Source organism: Larimichthys crocea, chromosome XII (assembly GCF_000972845.2).
Source record: "Larimichthys crocea isolate SSNF chromosome XII, L_crocea_2.0, whole genome shotgun sequence".
Classification (NCBI taxonomy): domain Eukaryota; kingdom Metazoa; phylum Chordata; class Actinopteri; family Sciaenidae; genus Larimichthys; species Larimichthys crocea.
In genome coordinates this window covers 19,261,361-19,283,451 of record NC_040022.1, presented here as the reverse complement: position 1 = coordinate 19,283,451, position 22,091 = coordinate 19,261,361, and the positions used below count along the sequence as shown (strand labels likewise).

The following is a 22,091-nucleotide window of genomic DNA, read 5'->3' as shown; positions in this document are numbered from 1 at the left end:
AAAAACTGCAGTGGCCGTAAAACATTAATAACAGTACAAGGAATGGAAAGCGTACACGTGACATCACCCAGAAGTTTCCCAAGAATCGTCTAGAAACTCAAAATATGCAGCTCTGGCCCTAAACCATGTTGCCTGTCTTGTCTCTTTCCGCCCCGAGCTAATCTAAAAATCAGCAAAGACATTAACCATCTATAAACAAGCCACCGCCTAATCAATGTAGCCACACTGTTAATTACGCATAACTTTAAGCCTTAATATAATTTGAACAGTAAAAAAAAAATAAAAAAATACAGTACAAATTAGCTATAGGGACCAAAACCGTTTTTTGTATCAGGCTGTAAACATGTTTATTTCTGCTGTGAAGTTGGACATTTTAATATGGGGGCTTATGGAGATTGACATGTTCTGTAGTTCTCAGGTAGCTGCTCAAGGAATTATTTTTTTGGCACTTCCGCATTGGTTTCATTTTCCAGCTGCAAGGTTGCCACTTGCAAAACACACGAAAAAACAGAAACGCCGTATGTGGAGCCAGTGTTAAGTTTGTCTGTTTTGGGCTACTGTAGTAACATGGTGGCTCAACATGGTGGACTCCATGCAAGAGGACCTGTGGTATCTGTGGATATAAAATGCTAATTTTAAGGCAAAAAAACAAACAACAAAAACGCTTGTTTTAGGTGACTGTACACTAATTAAAATTTAGTAATGAATATTATATTCCATTTCTGCCACATTCTGTAAATAAATCTTACACAATGGACCTTTAAAAGTTGTAAGCGAGTCATTAGAAAGAGGCCTGCTAGGCTATTCCAGTAGGAAGTTGTTATGAACTCTTAACATTAAAGCTAAGAAAATGGCTATGAAAGCCATTTTAAATGCTATGCCATGCACTTACATTGTGATAGCATGTTAGTTTGAAGTGCATTACCTCTGCATTACATTACATTGTGATGTGTACTGTTGCACTGATGCAGTATTCAGTTCTCTCTCATGTTGTGCTGCGATCAGCTGTGTTGGCTGCACTTTACTGAATGTTGTGTTTGACACTGCAATCTACCACAGTTGCAATGTACTGTATATTACAGTATCACACACAACAAAATAATATGCTGTGTTGGCGGTGTTGTACTGTGTTTTGTGGCTCTATACACTGTATTGCATTGTGTAGTATTCAAGGCCAGACTCAACAGTCTTTTAGAATAATTTTGATGCCTTCGCTGTTGCCAGGCAACAGCTGTCCTGGAACAGAGATGAATGGGTGTCCCTTGGCTCTTTTTCTTTCTTCATCTCCCTTTTTACCTTCATCTTTTTTTCTCCTTCTTAACGTCTCTCACTCACAGAATCTTATCTCCGGTGTAAATGTAGTTTCCCTCACTCAGCAGACACACACGAGCCCATGAAAATGCTTTTTTGTGGATCGTAGGACATAGTACAACTTCTGATTTACTCTCAGTATCACTGATATACCTGAATAACTGAGCTGGAGTTTATCCATCATCATGTTAATTTTTTTCTAAAGTTCAACACAGCCAAGCATTTCCATGCATTAGGTATAGGTATTGCGCATACACAATTTCTCCACAAGTGCTTTCCACACAGCAGCAATGATACAGCTGCTATCCTCTCTGTTAGTCCAATACAATCACTGGAGGCGGGAAGCACAGATGTTTTTCATGGGAATAATAATAATTCATTTGCAGAGTGTGGGTTCTTTTGTTTTTGGAGGAAATGCACTCAGCTTAACGCACTTAGCTTTAATGAAATGAAACCACTCAAAATGTATGCAGCTGCATGGTTTGATTTCGACATGCTCACGTTCTATTTAACCCTGAGTGAATAATGTTCTTTTTTTATAATAATGCTTTTATCATTCATCTGTCGTGCAGCTTGCACAACACAACTGGCAATTTTATTGATCTGTATTCAATATTAATGTTTGCGTGTTTGGAAAGTCAGGGAGAAAAAAGATGTTTTCAGTAAAGATTATAGCCTGCTAGCCAAAACATGGAGCTGTTTTACATGCTGCTTGATGAATATTGCAAAATCTCTAAATTATTTAGCAGCTGTTCACACCTGGATTTTCTTCAGCCAGGTCTAGGTTTGCTTGCATAGTCAGGCCAGACAGAAGTGTATCTAACCCCAAAACACATTTACCCATACACCACCCCTCCTCCTTTCCCAGAGTGTTTCATGGGAGGTCATTACAGATGTTTGCCACAGTCACTATGGCTGCTGTACTGTATAAATGGTGTGCAGGTGTCTGTTTGAATACATCATCCATCACCACTACCCAGAGACAAGCTTCACACAAGTCAAATCAAGTCCTCCTTCCACTTCACCCTCCACTGTAAAGTTCTCTATTCTCAGCACATCATCAGCAGTAAGACAGAGCCTCGTACACATGTTTATACAGAGAGATTTAATCAATGTTAGAAAACAAAATGCAGTCAGGAGCTTATAAAATAACCTTTGAGAACTCTTCAGCACTCATTAGTGTGGGAGTCACATTGGAAAGGACAAGCTTTCTCTAGTGAACATGTCAGTTGTGAAACAGTTTAATATTTAATAAATCAGAAATTGACTAGGACACTAAATAGAATTTTTGGAGATAGTCTCTATGAAGTGGGCCACTCATACAAAATCTCATTAATAGTCAGTTACAGACAATGATGAAAAATAGAGGATTGATTTTTACAGATTTTATCTCCTGATGACGAACCACACAAGAAAGTCACAGTGATTTGTCTATAATTCAGAATACGCACTGTGAATGACAGGCACTTATGGATGAGTTTGCAGGTAAAGCCCTCTCCTCTAGGACAAAAACACATGGCCTAAAAATATACTGTACATGTACTGTGTTTACCATTCAGCATGTAAAAAGAAAATAGGATCCACACATTACTGCTGCTCAATAGGATGAATTTTCGTGTGGTCTGCAGGAATATAAAACAGATATGGGTCATTTCTGTGGCCTGTTCACACACTTAGATGTGTGATACTCACTAAACAACGCCTTGTCAAGTGCCTCATCTTGCTTTTGAGGATCGTGTTGCTGCCTAGCACAGATCAAAACCCACAGTTCGGCAGTGAATATGCTCAACATTTGCACTCTAAAATGATCTTTGGTGAGAATGTAAACGATTGCACCAGAACAAAAAGTAAGGCTTTAAATCTTAACAAAATGAAAAACAAACAAACAAACAAACAAACACATCACCTCCATACAAATATATCTTAACCTGATTAGGAGTCCTACAACTAGTTGTGAAATAGCATGGATTAAGATAACCTGCCCTGCCTTTACACTTTAAACAGCAAAAAAAGTGCTCATAATAAGCAAGCCATAATTTAGTATAGCTACTTCCCCCCCTTGAACAATGAGTACAGGTCATGCAGAGAGCATTGCATATGCGTTTGTATATTACAAAAGAGTTACTCTTCAGGATCCCTTTATAATATTGATTAACTGAAGTTGAATGAAAAAGCAGGCAACTGCAGTGAGCAGGGTGATTTGGGGGTTCAAACAAAGGCGAGACAAGCTAAAATACCCGGGTTAAGGTGGATAGTGATGGAGTTACAACTTAAAAAGGGGTACAGGCATCAGTGTCTCTCTGATCCCAGACATAAGGCACATTAATAGGGTACATAGTGTTGTCTTGACCCCAACACCTCGCTAACATAACAATCAGCCTGAAAATGTACCCAGTAAATTTGACATTTATACTCTACTGTCCCCTATTGAGTGCAGGTGCCGTTCAACTATCCACCTACCCATCCATCCATCCATCCATCTGTCCTTCCATCTGTCCACTTTCTACAGGCATTCTACCACTGCTCCCAACTAAAGTCGTCCCCGCCTCCAAACACAACAAAAAAGCCAAGGATGGTGAGGAAGATAACAGCGTTTCCTGTCATCACCAAACCGCAGGCACCCCACTGGATCTGTCGGATACAGATAAAAGTATAAGACAAATATAATGACATGAATTGACATGGAGCAGACAGCATAGACATATGTACACAAATAGGCAAATAAAAGCCAGGGATGGTGGCTGTGTTTACTTTATGGAAATCAGCCTTCAAAACATTTCAGCACGGGTAGAAAGAACTCACTGCTTTAGTGCGGGCTAGCACAATGGGAAGCCCAAAAGATGATATCACGATGCCAGTTGTTACGAAGTAGGCCAGCTCTCTGCATGCATTGCTGGAGGAGTCAGTGTCATCACTGAGGCGTCTAGATATGAAGGTCGGGATGGGGCTAATTACGTAGAAAATCAGGACAAACAGCGGCCAGTATACCCTGCAAAGACAGGAGAGGAACGGTTAAAGGGACGATACACATTTCATGACATACGACTGCATGAGCTCGCAGCTTGTTGGAGGGGAGAAAAAAAAAGCCTGCGACCAGAGAGCCTGCATCACAAAGTGAGAGCGTGGGGTTTGAAAGAAGTGGGCATTTACAGGGTAGGGGGGCCGCTAATGAAAGACACTATTGAGTTGCATTATGGAAATTGTAGGATTTTGCCTTTTTACTCTGGACTTAATGTCTGAGCCTCTGCTGCATTGATGATGATTGTTTGACCAATCTGTGTCTTAAATGTCCCTCAACTTTATTAAAAGTGCAATTCTAAATTGCTGGAGCACTCCATGTGTGTTCGATAACTGTATAACGTATCTGCAACCATCTTCAAACCTCAATAATGCAGGTGAGTGTAACACGATCGCATAAATACTCAGTCATAACAAAGAACCTACCCGTACTGTTCCAGTGCACAACCCAGGAGAAGAAACGTAAGTCCAATGGCACCACTGAAGGACAGACCAACGAGTGCTGAAAGAAGAGAAGCATTGCATTGAATTTAATCAAGTTATTACGTTACAGTATGAAAACGAAAGAGGAGTACGACGGGCTTTTAACGCTGAGTCAACATTAAGGATGGATTTCCTTTGAAACATAGGAATAACTTGAAGTCATTAATTAAGATTAATAACCTATTAATAGATTTAGACGGCTTCAGACACGTCTTAACATCCGTGCTCGGTGTTATGTGCGATGATATGTTTGCGAAATGATTCAGCAAATGTTTTTAAAAAATGATGGAAACTTTTCAAAGCACTGACGAAGCTCTGCGAAACTTTAACGAGCAAAACACGTCTCCTGACTCTCGAACGCGCACTTTTAAATACCTTTGATGCCGGCCATTGCGATGTACAGGTGAGACTTTGTGTGTGACTTTCTGTTCTGCTCTTGGCGTATTGTTTATGTGCTCTCCTTCTTGGCAGACCGACTTCCTGCTTCCTCCATCGGGGGGTTTTTCCGTCTCTGTCAGGTGACTCTCTTAAAGCGACAGTAGCCCGGCAGCAGTCGTCACAAACACACACACACATACACACACACATCTTAACGCCTTCATCATCTTCATCACCTTCATCGTCATTAGCAGCTCGTGGGCAGATTCATTAAGCTTTGTTGTGAGTCAAACTGGTTGTTGTCATCCCCCGTGACCAGGAGCACGAGACTGTGTGGCGATGTCCCCGTGGGCTTGATTAACACCCACGTGGTGTGATGTTAGCACATTAAGTAGGCTCCTTGAGGTTCTTATACTTAATGATTTTCACTGCATGCTCTTTAATACTCTCCTACATTTCAAACAGAAATATATTTTTACTGCTTTTATCTGACTAGCTGTAGTTACTTTGCTGATACACACATTTATATTTATATATTCTTTTAATATGCATATAGTTTTTTATGTTTATATAAACATAACTACTTATGTCTGTATCTGTATTTACATTGAGAGCATTCAGTAAAGATTATTTAATAATATGTCAGATTATTAATAATAAGTCAGACATTAAGACTCGCAGGAGTAATTTTCCTGCATTTTGCAGCATTCTGCATAACACTGTACTTCTGATGAACTAATACCTTAAAAGCAAACTTTTATACTTCCAGAGTGTACCCTGCACAATGCCAGCTGGGATTGGCTGCAGCCCCCGCGACCCTGATGTTTGACTGCTGTTTGTTATATGTAACCAGTATAGGTTAGGTTTCTCTAATGAGGGTGGTTTTGCAATAAGGCCCATTTTTACCAGAATACATTTTGACATGTGACAGTAGGAAAAGCACAGGGGTTGTAATGAAACTAATGATTTGGTTTCAGGTTCCTGGTTTTGTGCACGATGGTTCACTTTCACTTTGAGTAAAGCAGTATGTATCTTAAAAAAACAAAAACGTTGAGCAACATGGTGCAATGGCAGTGACTGTTTTTTTTCCACAGACTGGTGCAATCTCTGACTCAATTTTACTTCTTCTAAGTATTTTTAGTGGAACTTCAGTAAAACCGACTATCAGATGACCTCAGAAACCAGAGCTAAGCTCAGTGTGTCTCCCTCTTAGATTTTGTGCCTCTTATGTGATTTCTCTTTATAATTGTCTGTAAGTGCACTGTTGGTGTAAGAATTTCATCGCAAACAACAGCTTCATAGTAATTATAGTGCATATTACAATGAGGAACGTAACTTGCTGAGCTTCAGGTTCAGTGTACCATGGAGATGAAACCAACAGCAACGTACAGCACTTCAAAGAGCATGACTGATCACAGAGATGGACCAGATGTTAGTGGACCGATGCTGCTGCTGTCCAGATGGAAATTGTTCCACCAGAGAAACGTCTCTTTTAAAAGGTTACCTGTTAAATCTTAAATGTCTCCTGCAGCAAAGAACATAGAGTTATCTTAGTATGTAAAATAATAGCAAACTTCATCTTCATTTTCAGGACAGTTACTCCTGATATGAAAAGATGTGTCTGTGTCTACTCTCGAGCGGGCTGGCATGTTGTCACTTATTTTCCAGCTCCACAAACTCGGCTGCAATTTCAGGTTGTTATTCACTGATGAGTTTTAATTTTCCTGAATGAAGGAGTGTGGGTGATGCAAAAATAATAATTTGAGGCTTCATGGAAGGTAACACCCAGTTCTTTACTGAATGAGCACTGGGTGCAATATGAGAAAATGTTATTCATGTGAGAAACTGTGTCTTACTTTATTATTTTCGTCAAAATCAAGTTCTAAAACGAAATGACTTGCTGAATACAAATATAACAATATGAGAATAGACGGTGTTACAAAAGTGTTTCATAAGGAAAATGAAACCGCTGCATGCTGCACATAATAGGACGACATTATATGATTCATTTTCATGATTGGTTGTTTTGATCACTGGGATTGCTGATGATTCTGTAATCCTTCTGCTTTTTTGCCAATGACTCATTGTTTTGAATTACAACCAGAACAATTACACATAACAAAAGTGAGACTGCGATGGTATACGAGACAGACACATAGGCCACACATGAACCAAAAATAAAAAGCAATTTAATGAGGTACGGAGACAATAACTGAATATATTTTAGCCTAATATGCAAACTACTACATGATGTGCAGCTACACTTGGAAATAAAGCTCAATTTATACAAAAATCTGGAAAGGAAAACAAGAAGGGCATTACTGTAGCAATGATGGATATGGGAGGAATCATGTGATGACTGATGGGCCACTTCGACCTGTCCTGTGATGGAGCTGGGAAATCTTCAGAGCGATGGTTGCCAGGGGTGCCAGCATCACCTGTCCAACATCATCCATCCAACAAGGATGATTTAGTTGGAGACTGAAGCACTTATGCCACTGATTCATTCACTCATAAATATTTAACTATAAGCAGACATATACTGTTTAGTACTAATGCATATTTCACTCCTGATTATTACACCCTGATATTATACCTGTCCTACTATTAACACTTTATTTAGTGCAATATCATAACACGTTTCATGCAACAATTTTGTCCAAATTAGTGCTTAAATGATCAGAATTACATATTTTACCTGTGTGTCTTCAAAGATTTGCTCCTTCTCATAGCTGTCTATGTAGATTCGAACTGTGGCCCCATCACTACCTGTCCCACTGAGTCTGTAGATGATTCGAGAACCATCAGAGAAGATTATCCGCAGACCCTGCCGTGAAAAGTACAGATTATGTAAAGCTTTTAGGATCTGCAGATAGTGACCACTAGATATGTCCATCGTTATCAAAATAGGAATACAGCTCAGTATGTGTTATGTACCTGGTTCCTGGTGATGGTGCTGTCTACCGGGTCTGTGTACTCAAAGTTGTCTGCTTTTTCCACTTGGTAGATTTTGTCTTCCACAGCAAATCTCTGCTTCACGAAGGACTTGTCGCCAATCATAATCTCCAAATCCTCCATCATCTCACAGGCTGCATCTATGTCTACGTTCTCATAGTCATATCTGGATAACCACAACAACAGCTATTAATAACAGAATAACTATCGACCAGATATAATTACATCTCTTTGCCAATGTAGGGTGTTTTCAGATTGGCAACCAAATGTTTGTCAGTTTTTCTTCTTTTTTATTAATTAAATGGACAGATATCACAAGCTGCTCATATTCATTGTTACAGTAGGTAAGGTAGGTAGAATTTAGGAAGCTACCGAACGATCACATCATCCTTGAAGTTTTCATTTACTGGACAGTGCAGGGCTTGAAAGAATATGCAGTGGCACATATGTTCCACTTGATGTCAGTCACGCTCTGTATGGATCTTCTAAACATATACTGTATCTGTATCATCGGCCCATCAGTCCCATCTATATCAAATAAATAATGAACACTATTTCTCCTCAGTTGCTTTGTGTCTTATTTGTTCTTAGAGACAAGACACACGAAAAACAACACAGATGTGTCCCTGTCTAACCTTGTGAAGTAGTTTCTTCCATATTTAAGCCAGTGGTCCTTAAGAATATCTTCCACACTTTGCCGTCTAGTTGCCAAGATGGACAGCCATGCCAGCACAGCCCACAGTCCATCTTTCTCACGAATATGGTCTCCACCTTAAAGAGAATATGTAGTTAAACAGTGCATATGAAAAGAAACAAACAAAAAAAAAACATAATGAGAATTGAATTAAAGTCTTCTTTTTCTTTCTGACTATATAAGTTCAAATGGAGCAACTTTTGATCTAATAACTTGCTGAGGAAATACATTACCTGTACCAAAGCTTTCCTCTCCACACAAAGACAGTCTGCCTGCATCCATTAGGTTCCCAAAGAACTTCGACCCAGTGGGAGTTTCATATAACTCTATTTTTGTTGCCTTTGCTACTCTGTAGGAAATAAAATGAAAGAGTATTCTGAGAAAGCCCAGTGAAGAAACATAAGTGAAAGACTAAAATAACATAATGTGATTCTTGTTACTATTAATATGTATGAATGTTTAAATCGTATTTAAGGATTCATTTGCACCAGAACTAAGTTTAAGTTTGACATGGCTTCAACTAGGAAATCACTGGCTCATTGGTTTTGGCAGTGATGTGAAAGCCAGGCTGTATTTTTTACCTGTCTAAAGCTGCACTTGTGGGCATGCTGCGGGCGAAGCCTCTCACCCCTGTATGCTGGAAGTATGGGATGCAGAAAATGTTGTCAGCGATCACAGCCACAGAGTCAGGTGGGGTGACGAAGAAGCCATGCTTACCAAGGATCATGCTTCGGTCCTATAAAACCGACAGACAAAGGTAACAAATCAAGGCCTTTGCTTCAGTCCCATCTTGATCCTTCCAGATGTCAATGTGAAATATCTTTATGTGCAACAAGATTTTCATACGATAGAAAGTCTAAAGAAAGAGACAAATCATAGTACACACACCCCATCACCATCAAATGCCGCACCAAAGTCATACTGTCCATCTCTCATGCTGTCAACCAGATCTGCAGCGTAAGTGAGGTTAGGATCTGGGTGTTGACCCCCAAAATCCTCCAATGGGACACAGTTGATGGCAGAATTGGCAGGACAGCCAAGTTCCTCACAGAATATTCTCCTCACATACGGTCCTACCACTGGGGAGCAGACAGAGATGACAGGGAGGGATGAGAGAAGACTGCTATAAAGACAATGATGAACTGCTAAAGTCAAATGTGGTGTTGTACGAAGTGGCATGATTGGCAGCCTAAAACATCTAAAAATGTCAGCTGGTGTGTGAGGCGTTGCTCATATTGGGAAACACACTTCTTTCTTGCTAAGAGTTTGATGAGAAGATTGACACCAATCTTACACTTATTCCGTAAATACGAAGTAAGCTATAGCCAGTAGCCAGTTAGCTTAGCAGAAAGATAGGAAATGTGGAAAACAGCTAGCTTAGCTTTGTCTGAAGGTAACAAAATGTGGTTATCACCACTTAACGTGTGAAAATGAAATGTTGTGGTCTTATCCGGGGTTATTTGTTGGACTGTTTACGGGCTGCATGCAGTAATTTCTTTGAAACCCGTGTCGGTTTTCACACGGATTAAGCAAGCTAGTTACAATGTGTTAATTAGTGAGCTTTCGAGGTGCTGATAGGTGGATTTTGTTACTTTTAGGCAGAGCCAAAGAATTGGTTTCCAAGTTTCCACTGTTTATGCTAACCTAAGCTAACTAACTGGCTGCTAGCTGTAGCTACATATTTACCATACACACTCATTATATTCTCTGCAAGCAAAATGAATAAGCCTATCCCCCAAAATACTGAACTATTCTTTAAACTTTTGTCAGTCCATTTAAAATGTTGAATAACAAACAAAAAATGCTTTTGTTTTTAGGGTAATCGAAATGGAGAGAAAGACAAATGTCACACTTATAGGGGTAAGCATGTGGTTACTTGTCAAAATACATATCCTGATATTAGTAACATTACTTGCCATGACTTCCTGTGAGGGGTTAGAGAGTGTTATTGCAATGGTGGTGGTGCGGTGTGTGTCAAGAGTGAAGAGGGGGATGTTTGCAACCGAACCAAATCTTGCAACCAAATCTTTATTAATCACTCTAAAGGAAACAGTTCCTTTAATCCCACATCGTCACTCAAACGTTAACCTTGAACAACACTTTCAACAACCTTTAACAAGGTCTAAGATAAATAGTTTAGATTAGACTGCATCACGATTGCACTTGTGTCACTGAAATTGCAAAACAAATAATGCAATAGTTGGAGGGACTTAAAAGCCAAACAGATTCTCGTGTATTGACTGATGGTTTGACGTGTTCATCATTCCTGACCTTATGCAAACACTGAAAGAAAAACAGCATTATGGGCTTGTTTTTATTGGGAACCTGTGACTATGAAAAAAACAGGTCACACTGGATTCCAAGAATTTGAATTCACAGAATAATTTTGAGTTACTTGAGTATTCTAACTATCTAACTATTGAGTAATAGTGAGCTCAGTAATTCTCTTGGTAAATATTCTCTCACCTCCGTGCATGGCGTCCAGTCTTATCTTGATGTGGTTTTCACCAGATAGAAGCTCCTTCAAGGCAGCAAAATCAAATATGTTCCTCAGCAAGTTAGCATAGGATTCCACAGAGTCCACAATTTCCACTGAACGCCACCAGAATTGAGAAACAAAACATCAAAGACGTTACGATTTATGGTCACTGAAGACAAAAGACATATGAGTGTAGCAATAACATTTTCAGGGAAGGTTTTCACTGCTCTAGCATCCATCTACATATCTTTTTTTCCTTTGAGACCATGCATCTTTCTACTTTAAAGTGACGATTGACTGACTCATGCTACACCTCACCTGTGAAGGGTTTGAACTTATTCTCCAGATCAAACATCTGTTTGCCCAGGGTTGTAAGATCCACCTGCAGTCCGGGGCAGATGGCAAACTCTTCAATGGTCCTGCTGATCTGAAAGATCTTGTTTGTGACAGCCTCGTTGGCTGGGCCTGGATGTGGTAGAAAATCTCTGATATTAGATTATAATTGTGTAGTAGTAGTAGTAGTAGTTTGTTATGTAGTAGTAGTTACTATAAAACTAGACTATATTCAGGATATTTTTGGTAAAATCATGCTGATCTTTTTGTTGGGCTTGAGTCTTCATTCAGATTATGTCCACACAAAGTGCCAAGCTTTATCTTAGTACTGTGTCTGTGCCAATGGCTGAATGAGTACAGCCTTGTTAAATGTCTATCTGACTTCTCTTGTAACACTATTTTTCACTTGGCCAATGCTGCTGCATGCTTCCTCCTCTCCAGTTACCATACCTCCATTTGCAGTATTGAACTTAATGCCAAAGTCTCCATCAGGTCCACCGGGGTTGTGGCTGGCAGTGAGGATGATGCCACCGATGGCTTTGTATTTCCTGATCACACAGGAGATGGCTGGTGTGGACATTATGCCATGGTGTCCAATGATCAGACGACCCACCTGGGGAAATGTCACACAGGTGTGAGTGTGTGTGAGTTGGCTGGCATGAGTGTGTTTCTTAATTTATCTGAGTGGGGGAGGAGGAGGAAATGCCATTGAATATCAAGTTTGGTGTGTCATGCTTCTTCCTTAAAGTAACTGGGACTAGAGTTGCATTTAATGACAGTTATGGTACATCAGCAGCAAGTTTTATTATGTGCAAGTGTATTTTAAATCCCTCTAAGTATAACATCTGACCAGGAAAGCATCAGAAGCTCAAAGCTTATGTCATTTAAACCTGGGGACCACAGAGAGCTCATTACTGGTAATGGCATGGGGGTTGAAAACAAAACAGGTTATACATGTCTATTTGAAGACAGCAGAGGAGCCAGAAGCTGCAGTTACAGCAGTGGCTGGCTGTTTTTATGGCTGAAAGGCAGCATTATTCCTTTAATTTCTCAGTGATTTATTGTTCTGGTGTTGTATTACAGTTTACTGTCTACTCTGACTGTCTTGCATTGCTTATGTCATACAGACACATTTATACTTGGCTAATCATATTTCAAAGCTTCAGCAAAGTTGTTGTAGTTGTTAATTGTAGTTGTAACTGGATGCTATCATAAAACAAAATTACAGTTTCAACTGGATGTCCAATTAAAAGAGACAATATATGTTAAAATAAACATTATAAAATATCTATAAAATCTTTTTGTCAATCAATATGATTTTTAAATAATTTGTAAGGTTTATATTTAGGAAGAACTGCTTGAGTCTACAGGCATGTTAGCAGCTCTGTGAGGCTGTACAAGCAAGCACGCATAAACATGTAAACATTTGCTATTTAGCAATAAGCACAATGTATAGCTGATGTGAATATCACTTGGCTTGTGGGTATATAACCAAAATAAAATCTTGACTTGATAATGGCACTAGATGAAAAGTGATATATATTTTTTTAGAATTCATTCATGAATGTGTGTACCAAATGTTATGGCAATATATCCAATAGTGGTGGAGAAATGTCACTCAAAACCACATATAAATCATGAATAATATAATATGATATAATAATATAAATATATAAATATAAATATAATCATAGGTCTCTGAGGACAATGAGTGTCTGCACAACATTACACGGCATAGACAGGATGGGTTTGAGTTGCTTAGTATTGTTTTTTGTTTTGTTTTTTGTGTAAATCAGCAGACAAAATTTGCTCAGCTATTACGATTTCATCCATAGAACCTCTAGGACTGCTACTGCTTCTACTTCTACTTAGACTGTTTTATGGATGAAAGCTCTGGTAAACATGGACCTTGAGTTGGTATTGTTTTTCCATAGAATTCAATGTAAAAAAAAAAAAAATACCGTTAAGACAATATGTATATCAAGAGTCTAATATTTTTTATTGAAGATTTTTACAAGAATTCACTAAAACCAATGACAACAAAAGGATAATAACAGGTGATGGGGGCAGGGGACATTGATAAATGTGCTCTCACCCACCCACACACATGCATACACAAACACACACATACTAGCATGCACACACAAACAAACACACACGGTGACACTGACCCCATTGGCAGCAGCCATCTGCACAATGACCTCGATAGCTGTTTGATTAAAGAAGCGTCCATCTCCCCCCACCACCACTGTTGATCCCTGGCGGTCACGTAGGTCAATAGAGGAGAAGATACTCTGGATGAAGTTGTGTAGGTAGTTCCTCCTGGACTGGAATACATACACTTTTTTCCTCAAGCCATTGGTGCCCGGTCTCTGGTCAGGGTAGGGGGCAGTAGGAACAGTCAAGACCTGCAGAGGACTGTTGTCCATTGTTTCAAAATAAGAATCCAACCTAATGCAACAGCGTAGAGAGCTGGGGAACCTGTTGTTTAGAGGGAAATCCCCCTTCAGTTGACATGGGGAATGGTACACGGGCAGACTGGGAGGGTAAAATTTTGACTCCTCCTATTATTTCAGTGGAAGCACAGGGTTACTGTGGTGCTTCTGAGGGCCAAAAATAACCTTTCAAACTAATTCGTGTGCAGAGGCAGGGGGAGTAACTGAAGACGCTCCTTCACACATGTGCAGGGAGATCACTGTCAAGGCTGCAGGCCCAGTCACAAAGAAGTGTGTGTGTGCAAGAGAGAGAGAGTTTGGGTGTGTCTGGGTGGAAGAACTGAGGTGTTATGGGAGCAATTTGTCCATCTGTGAATGGCTGCAGCTGTGCTCCCAGTGATGACATGCAAAAAGAAGGGTGACATCTCTTAGTGCTATTTAAAGAGGGGATATTTATCCTTTCTTAAAAGCTGAGCGTGTGAACAGAGAGTGAGAGGAGCAATTAGAGAGTCGTTAGAAGCACATACTGAATATAGATGTGGTGATGATGGTAAAGTATCTGTTTACCAAACAAACATAATTTGTCAAATCTAATTATTCATGTAGTGTAATCAAATCAAAGTGGAAGATATCTGCATAAGACAGAACAACACTGCCCTCTAGAGTTCATTAAGGGCTCCAAACACCACAGTACAAAAGACTTCCAACAACTCCCCAGTGCAACATCCCAAAAGTCTTAGTGTGTAGTAATAGAACACGCATTAGTCATTCATTTACAAGACTCTTGCTTCAAAACAGAGCAGGCATATTTAGTTAAAGGGTGACCTTACTCTGGATTAAATCTCTGTTGACATAGAACGACCACTCTGTACCTGACCAGTGTCAGGACCACAAGTAAACTATAGCCCATAATAACAAAGAGGACATTCTAAGGCTTTGTCTTGGTTAGTTAGGGTTCGGGTGAGTTAGGATTCGATCAGGGATTTTGTGATATTTTTAGTTACAGATATCAAAGCCTAAATGAACACTCAATTCGCAAGCACACATTTATTTATTAAGATTGATAAAACATAGCAAATATATAATATAAAAATAAAGTATGTAAAATAAAGCTGAATGTTGTCTAGAGCAGAGATTTCTTTCAAAATACATTAAATATGTTGTAAATAGTTGTGAAAACATGTGAAAAAACTTTGAACAATATATTACTGAAATGTGGAGTTAGAGGTTAAAACGTTAAAAAGTTTTTCACCAGTTTTTAGTCCAGGATTTTTGGGGCGGTCCTAAAGGGTGGCTTGATGACACGCTGAGGCCACCCTGAGCATACCCCTGCACCCCAGCAGAGAAACGGAGATTAATTAATATTGTTCAGAGTTCAAAGTTATATAGTTATAGAGAGAGTTCAAAATTAGTCATGTGATTTTCTGAACTCATCTGACACGTTTCAGTCGCTTCAAAATTGCTGCTTGGCTGCTCCTGGAGCTGAGACTACTGCTCGTTTTTACCTGATTTTGAAACCTAATTTCATAAACATGTTGATATTTTTAAGCATTCAAATTTGGCTGGGTGGTTAATAACACTTTCTTCTTTGGTCTGACAAACTCACAACACTATTTATTCTTACTTTACACTGACTTTAACCCCTTTAAAATTAAGCCATGTCTACTTAGGATGTCCTTAAAGGTATCTTGTGAGAGACACTGAGAGTCAATGTGACCCAATTTAAGAACTGCTCATATACGGCTCTAATATCTGTTCTAATATCTTCTCAATAACCTTTGACCTCTGAGACACAATCAGTGATGATATAGTTTATGCTAACTGCTAACTGCATTTCAGTACATTTAAAATTTCACAATATCTTTGTGAAAGTCTTTTGTTACATATATATAAGTGTTCTGTTATGTCAAAGACTACCCTAGCGATGGCAGCAATACATTCTGTCGGCTTAACCTTTCAACAACAGTTCTTAACACTTAAACATCTTCTCTCTGCTCAGGCCTTCTTATCTGCCCATGTGGAGCATTGCAGAGACTCTCCTGAAGAGGCCACTGTTCAATTCAGTATTTTCACTGGAGGATGTTGGTATTGGATCACTGAAAAACACCTGCCTCAGAGGAACCTGAAGTGGAGGAGCTCATGCTGGGGGAAACTTCAGGATGGACAGAGATCTGGCTGAGTTTAAGGGAGTAGAACTTTTGGCCCAGCCTCCACTGAATTCCTCTCCTACGTTCTGAACGCCCCTTAGGTCTCATTTGGAAATATCTCCCATTGAGGTTGCCATCCCCGCAGGCGTTGAACCACCATCCACCTGGAAGATGACAGAAATTACATGTTGTGCAGGTGATACTGAATGTATTCATTAATCTCCAACTTTAGCTTTGCATTACATGAGAATAAACATGTCTACTACATGCACATCTGCTGCACCTGTGTAGATGTGGGCACAGTTGGAGTCCCAGTGGTTGTCGTTGTCCCTGTCCTTGGTGGAGAACATCATGCCTGTGTGGTTGCTCATGGGGTCTGCCAAATCTCCAGACAGATGCGTGAGATGAATGGTGTAGTTACTCTCTGGACCATTAAGGTTAAATCTGTATTCGATGTAGCGCCTGCCCTGTTTCCAGTCCTCAAACTGAATGTGAAGGACAGAATTGCCCTGAGTGGCTAGTGAGTGGATCTTCTTGAGACCCAGCCAAAACTCCCCTGTGAGAGAGGCATCATTGAGAGGTCAGATCTGACATGATTTAACAAGCATGTTTGAGATGAGATGCATATAAACATGCATGCAGATGTGCCTGCACGCTTTTACTTATTATACGTATACAGTATATACGATATACGCATAGATTTTTTACAACATTAGATGGGCAATGGTGCTTAGAGTCTTGAGAAAAAAGTGTCTCTCACCTTGAAAATCTCCAAACCCATTTTCATACTTCTCCCAGGTTTGATCAAAATTCACTGAACCATCTCTTCTTCTCTGGATGACTGTTGCTCCATGGTCTAAATGGAAAAAGTAGATGATTTAATTAATGTTTTTTAGTGCTTTTTATGGTTGACATTTTCCAGCAATAGTTATTTAATGTATTCACAGTCCTCTTCATATTAGTTTACATCATTAGTGGTGGAGTTGGCCATTTCCAGACTTGATTCACATTGCCTTCATACGTATGAGGGATTCACAGGAAACAATTCATGCATGTGATGCAGCACTACTGTTTGTAATTTTATTACATTTATATCAGCCTAACAGTTCACTCAGTTACTACTAATGCAAACCTAACATCTGCTGCTGTTGGTGCTTTAGAAATACAGCTTAAATACGATAGATAGAGTTTTTAAAGATTTTTTTTTGGCCTTTTTGAGTTTTATTTGATAGAGACAGCTTGAAGAGTGTTAGGAAATGTGGGGAGAGAGAGATGGGGAATGACATGCGGAAAGAGCCACATGGCAAGGACTGAGCCTTGGTACATGGGGTGGTTGCTCTGCCAACTGAGCTAAATGACACTTCTAATTAAAATGTAATTCTAAATAATAATCTGTGGTCCCACAGTTTAAGTTTAAGTTTTGTGAGGCAGTACCTTTGCTCATGTCACAAAAGGCCATGAATGGCTCAGTTCCGTTGGGCCTGATGGCATAGACGCCGCTGACTCGTTCCCCTCTGTTAAACAGCTCACTGCAGTCTGGTGGCAGATCTATTTAAAAGTGACCACAAACCAAATGTCAAACTTGAAACTGCTGTCAATAAAATATTAGCTACGAAGTGGTAATCTAGAGCAGAGAAGTACACTTGTGACCAGAAGGTCAAATGTTCGTATCAGCAGTATTAGCAGGAAAAATGCATGCTCAGCAAGTACTGAAACTGTAAATGTAACACACTCTGTATGAAACTGTATGAATGTGAAGCCAAAAATGCTAGAAAAATCTGAACAAACTTGTATGTTTTCTGGTATACTATATGACAAAATACCAAATGACTCTCAACATTTCCTCATGTTTTATTATCCATCTTACTTATTATTTTAGTGGAGCTTGAGGTCAGATAAGGGGTCAGTGTTGGTGCTTCACTGTTGAAGATTTCGGGAATCCTGTTAATGGTCTCTTGGGTCAGTGTGTTAGCTGAAAACTGTGGACAAGGAAACACTTTATGCCACACATAATACAGTTTGGGTTGTTATTCAGCAAAAGCAGATGTTTTTCAAAGTTTTTTGACATATTTTACAGTAACTATGGATTTTGAGCCCGCAAGATCGAGGAAAATGCAAATATATCACTGGCTGAGATTATTAAAAATATGGACAGCTCCTTTATTATGTCTGCCCCCTCCAAAGATTTAAAGTCTAAATTATATAGTACAGCACCATGACTCCATTAAAGTCTTTTTCTACTAGCCATGATGATGACAGCTCATAACTCAAAAAGCACTATTTTAGTGGAGCCAATCCAGTCTGACTGAATAGGATACCTAGCATGGCAGCCTCAGCTGAAAGTGATGAACGTGTGTGTGAATCAATTAATGTGGCACGAAGTGTGTATATTTACTAAAAACTGCACTCTCTCCCCTCCTAATAATGTTCCTACATTCACTAACATTTACCTTCTCCTCCAGAATCTTGATCTTAAGCCTCTGGTGGTTCAGCTGGTCACTCTGCTCCCTCACAGCCTTCAGCAGCTCTGTAATGCTTTGCTCCTGGGTTTGGATCACTTCCTGATCGGGAATAAAAAATTGTAATCATGGGAACTGTTAACGGATGATTTTATTTAATGTTATAAATAATACTATGAGTCTGTATTATAGCAGCATACATTGGGAGAACAGGGTGAATATATACATCTTTATTTATTACTAAAATGAAGTATACCATGTTAAAAGCTTGTCGTAAACTATTTTTATTGAAAAAACCATATGACATTTAAGGTAAATTGAGTGAAGGAGATTTGTGCTGGCTTAAAAAAAAAAGTCATTTTTTTCTGTCTCAATTTCTACTTGTGCAGAAAAAAATTGTCATTCCACCTCGAATGAATTTATGTGTTAAAGTCTTAGTGTTTAGTGTTGCATGATTTAAATGACATTTCAGAGGCATTTACACCTCATCAACGAGATAAAAATCTGGGTTTCCTTTCTAAGAGCAGGTTACTCACCCTAAGGCCATGAATCTCTGCTGCTTGTTCACTCGTCACCAGGCCGTGTGACAGACTGCTCAGCTTCTGCTCCAGCCCATCCAGCTTGTTCTGCAGGCTACCCTTCTCCTGCAGGATGCTGTCCACTTTGGAGCTGATCTCAGCAGACATGCCCTTGATCTCTTCGTTGTTGGCCTTCAGTACTACAGTGGTTTTCTTCAGCTCTTCTTCCTCCTCTTTGATTTCACTGGCGAGCACTGACAGCTGGTAAAACGAGCGGTCAAAAATGTTGAGCTTCTGGAAGATGTCATTTATCTGCCCCTTTGTCTTTTGGACAAACTCCCGCAGACTCTGACCCAACTGGAGGAGACCGTTTGCCAGGAGACGCACATCATCCAGACCTGCAAAGCGGGAACGGGTTTCAATTGAGGCGTTTGGCTGGAGGACAGGCTGTTCCTCTCTGCCACAGAGGACAGGGACACAAGCAGCAGCCAGGAGAAACAGTAGGGGAATTAGTGTAATTCTCATGATGTTGTCGTGCTGCTTCTCCAGCTGTGTGTCAGTGATGTCAGGGGAGCGAGTGACAGTCCTCAGCTGAGAGCTGCTGGGTGAGGCTCCTGACCTTTATACTCTGTCCCATGGGTCAATGGTTAACCTGTTCATCTGATCAATATTTACATGGATGATGCATTTTCCTCCTGCTAAATGGACTGTTGAAAGTTGGCTAATTTTGGTTTGGTTTAAATTTCAGTGGTTAGTTTTGACATCAAACAAAGCACTTGAATGCTGTGAAATGTATCATTGAAGTTTCTCTGCAATACACATCCATCCATTTTCTGTAACCGCTTATCCTCATCAGGGATAAGCAGGGTGCTGGAGCCTATCCCAGCTGGCAATGAGCGAGAGGCGGGGTGCACCCTGGGCAAGAGATGTTTCCCTCTGAGCCAGAACCGTGTGTTTTAAACTGACCTGCAGTTACCTGTGCTGAGGCCGTGGCTGGTCTCGGTTGCATGGGTGGTAAACAGGAAGATGACCCACTTTACGTATAGGATCGATTTAGAAATATGGCATACGAGTTCTGGTTCATGGTTTTGCAACATTTAGTTTCAGTTTGTTTTGTTTTTTTATCCAGTTGTGGGTAAGTGTAGATGATGTGCGAGTAAAGATGCATGTAATATCTCTAGGGAACAAACAGCTGTTGCTCAAAATAAAATCAAGCAGCATGGATTGTTCCCACGATCGCTTTAAAGACAGAAAAGCTGAGGAAGCGTTTAGCTCAGTAGGTAGAACAGCCGCCCCATGTGCAAAGGCTCAGTCCTTGCTGTGGAAGCCCAGGGTTCGAATCTTTCCCGCATGTCATTTCCCGCCTCTCTCTCCCCACATTCCTGTCACTCTTCACCTCACTCTATCAGAAATAAAGCTTGAAAAGGACAAAAAAAAAAGAAAAGCTACCCGACTCAACATGTTAGAATCATTTTTTTACCACCCTGTAGTGAAACGTTCCATTCACTAGCTTTCAACAAACATTGACCTGTATTTCTGCAATATGTGGTGCATGGTCCCTTGCTGTTTAAAGTAGGACCACTGTAAAAGGTAAAATATAACTGTATATCCACATAAGGTGATGACCTCTGTTCCCCTCTGTTAAATGTTAACAACCCATGTGAGAGCAGGGTTGCATGAGCCCAACAGTGTGTACACAGTAAACACACTCCACAACCCTGACTTCAGCATGGAGCCTTGCTCTCTGGAAGGTAAAATGTATGCAGCAGGGCCCATGTTTATGAAATCAAAGAGTGAGAGACATACATTATGGAGGCCATTGGGGAGTGCAAGGGGGCGTGTGTGAGGTAGTGACGATTATGTGTCTAGCAGGACTGAAGGTGGTACAATGAGCTCAAACAAACACATAGCCAAGATGTACTGTACGAGGAGCTGGTGATGGACTCGATGAATAGCATAACCATACATAAGAAGAAGCCTAAAAGCATGACTTTAAATGAATTATGTTTGCTTGTTCTCTACCACTTTCATCTCCATCCAGCCTCTCTTGCACGGGAGGGGTCAAGGCCTTGATTTTTTTTTCCTTTTTTGAATAATCTTATCATGAGGCAACAGTCTGTCTGAATCCAGAGTGCAGCGTGTCTGTCCCACGTGCCACAAAATAGCACAGGGGTGAACAGGGAACTGTACTGTCTCACTTCTCGTCTCTCTGAACACCTGACATGCAGAACAGACATTATTATTATAATCATTATCATTCATTATATTCTCTATTTTTTTATTACTGTCCTATTTTACACTGTTTTTTGTTAGCAAATTGTAAGAGCTTACAGTAACACATTTCACTATGGTTCTACCTGTATGAGTCTGGCTTTCTCTCACAGTCTAAAGACATCCAGGTTTATAGGTGACTCTAAGTCCATACGTGTAAATGTCAGTGTGAATGGTTGTTGTGATGGATGTTTGTCCAGGGTGTATACAATTAAACTGAACTCAACTGAACTGAGTAATAGTATAGGTAGTACTGACAACACAATATTACAGTGCATTATATATTATTAAATTGTACATCATACTTGCCAAGTGTTGTGGGAATTGTTGGGTCTCTGTAAATAATATTATAAAGAGTACAGTGTAGACCTACTATTTTCAGGAGCTCCAAATGGATTACATATATTTCCTGCCATTTTATTTCCTCCTAAAATGAGACTTGATAAGTATTAATATGTCTTACACACACACACACACACACACACACACACACACACACACTGACCTCCAAACTGACTGCTTCATGCACATTATACACTTTGGACTGATTCGAATATGGAAACATTTCTCTGTGTAATTTTCCTCTTCCTTTCATTATGATGATATAATG

The 22,091-nt window shown here is 39.8% G+C and overlaps 3 protein-coding genes across 3 annotated transcripts; all 3 read right to left on the bottom strand.

Moving 5' to 3' along the window:
* Positions 1-2,395: 2,395 nt before the first annotated feature.
* Positions 2,396-5,345, bottom strand: LOC104927427 (leptin receptor gene-related protein). The gene is made up of 4 exons (XM_010741504.3): positions 5,188-5,345; positions 4,756-4,831; positions 4,114-4,300; positions 2,396-3,942 (listed from the first exon to the last, which is right to left on the bottom strand). Exons 1-4 carry the CDS (start codon positions 5,201-5,203, stop codon positions 3,826-3,828), a joined length of 396 nt encoding a protein of 131 aa, XP_010739806.1. The 5' UTR covers positions 5,204-5,345; the 3' UTR covers positions 2,396-3,825.
* A 2,017-nt stretch (positions 5,346-7,362) lies between these two features.
* LOC104927428 (phosphoglucomutase-1-like) lies at positions 7,363-15,014 on the bottom strand. The gene is made up of 11 exons (XM_019279451.2): positions 13,823-15,014; positions 12,102-12,264; positions 11,637-11,783; positions 11,306-11,431; positions 9,728-9,918; positions 9,421-9,575; positions 9,073-9,188; positions 8,781-8,916; positions 8,128-8,311; positions 7,889-8,017; positions 7,363-7,628 (listed from the first exon to the last, which is right to left on the bottom strand). The coding sequence occupies exons 1-11, from the start codon at positions 14,078-14,080 to the stop codon at positions 7,539-7,541; spliced, it is 1,695 nt and encodes a 564-aa protein (XP_019134996.1). The 5' UTR covers positions 14,081-15,014; the 3' UTR covers positions 7,363-7,538.
* A 108-nt stretch (positions 15,015-15,122) lies between these two features.
* LOC104927429 (angiopoietin-related protein 3) lies at positions 15,123-19,826 on the bottom strand. Its single transcript, XM_010741508.3, has 7 exons — positions 19,229-19,826; positions 18,684-18,794; positions 18,101-18,212; positions 17,668-17,781; positions 16,994-17,089; positions 16,517-16,789; positions 15,123-16,397 (listed from the first exon to the last, which is right to left on the bottom strand). Exons 1-7 carry the CDS (start codon positions 19,733-19,735, stop codon positions 16,180-16,182), a joined length of 1,431 nt encoding a protein of 476 aa, XP_010739810.2. The 5' UTR covers positions 19,736-19,826; the 3' UTR covers positions 15,123-16,179.
* Between the last annotated feature and the right edge of the window lie 2,265 nt (positions 19,827-22,091).

Coding starts and splice junctions, on each gene's coding strand:
- LOC104927427 (XM_010741504.3), bottom strand. Junction 4,301..4,755: donor TGTGCACTGGAACAGTACGG/GTAGGTTCTTTG, acceptor CTGTCTTTGCAG/GGTATACTGGCCGCTGTTTG. Junction 3,943..4,113: donor TGCTAGCCCGCACTAAAGCA/GTGAGTTCTTTC, acceptor TGTATCCGACAG/ATCCAGTGGGGTGCCTGCGG.
- LOC104927428 (XM_019279451.2), bottom strand. CDS start 14,080: ATGGACAACAGTCCTCTGCAGGTCTTGACTGTTCCTACTGCCCCCTAC. Junction 12,265..13,822: donor AGATGGCTGCTGCCAATGGG/GTCAGTGTCACC, acceptor ACATTTCCCCAG/GTGGGTCGTCTGATCATTGG. Junction 9,189..9,420: donor ACAAGTGCAGCTTTAGACAG/GTAAAAAATACA, acceptor TATTTCCTACAG/AGTAGCAAAGGCAACAAAAA.
- LOC104927429 (XM_010741508.3), bottom strand. CDS start 19,735: ATGAGAATTACACTAATTCCCCTACTGTTTCTCCTGGCTGCTGCTTGT. Junction 18,795..19,228: donor CAGAGATTCATGGCCTTAGG/GTGAGTAACCTG, acceptor ATTCCCGATCAG/GAAGTGATCCAAACCCAGGA. Junction 17,782..18,100: donor AAGCTCCACTAAAATAATAA/GTAAGATGGATA, acceptor ACTTTTAAATAG/ATCTGCCACCAGACTGCAGT.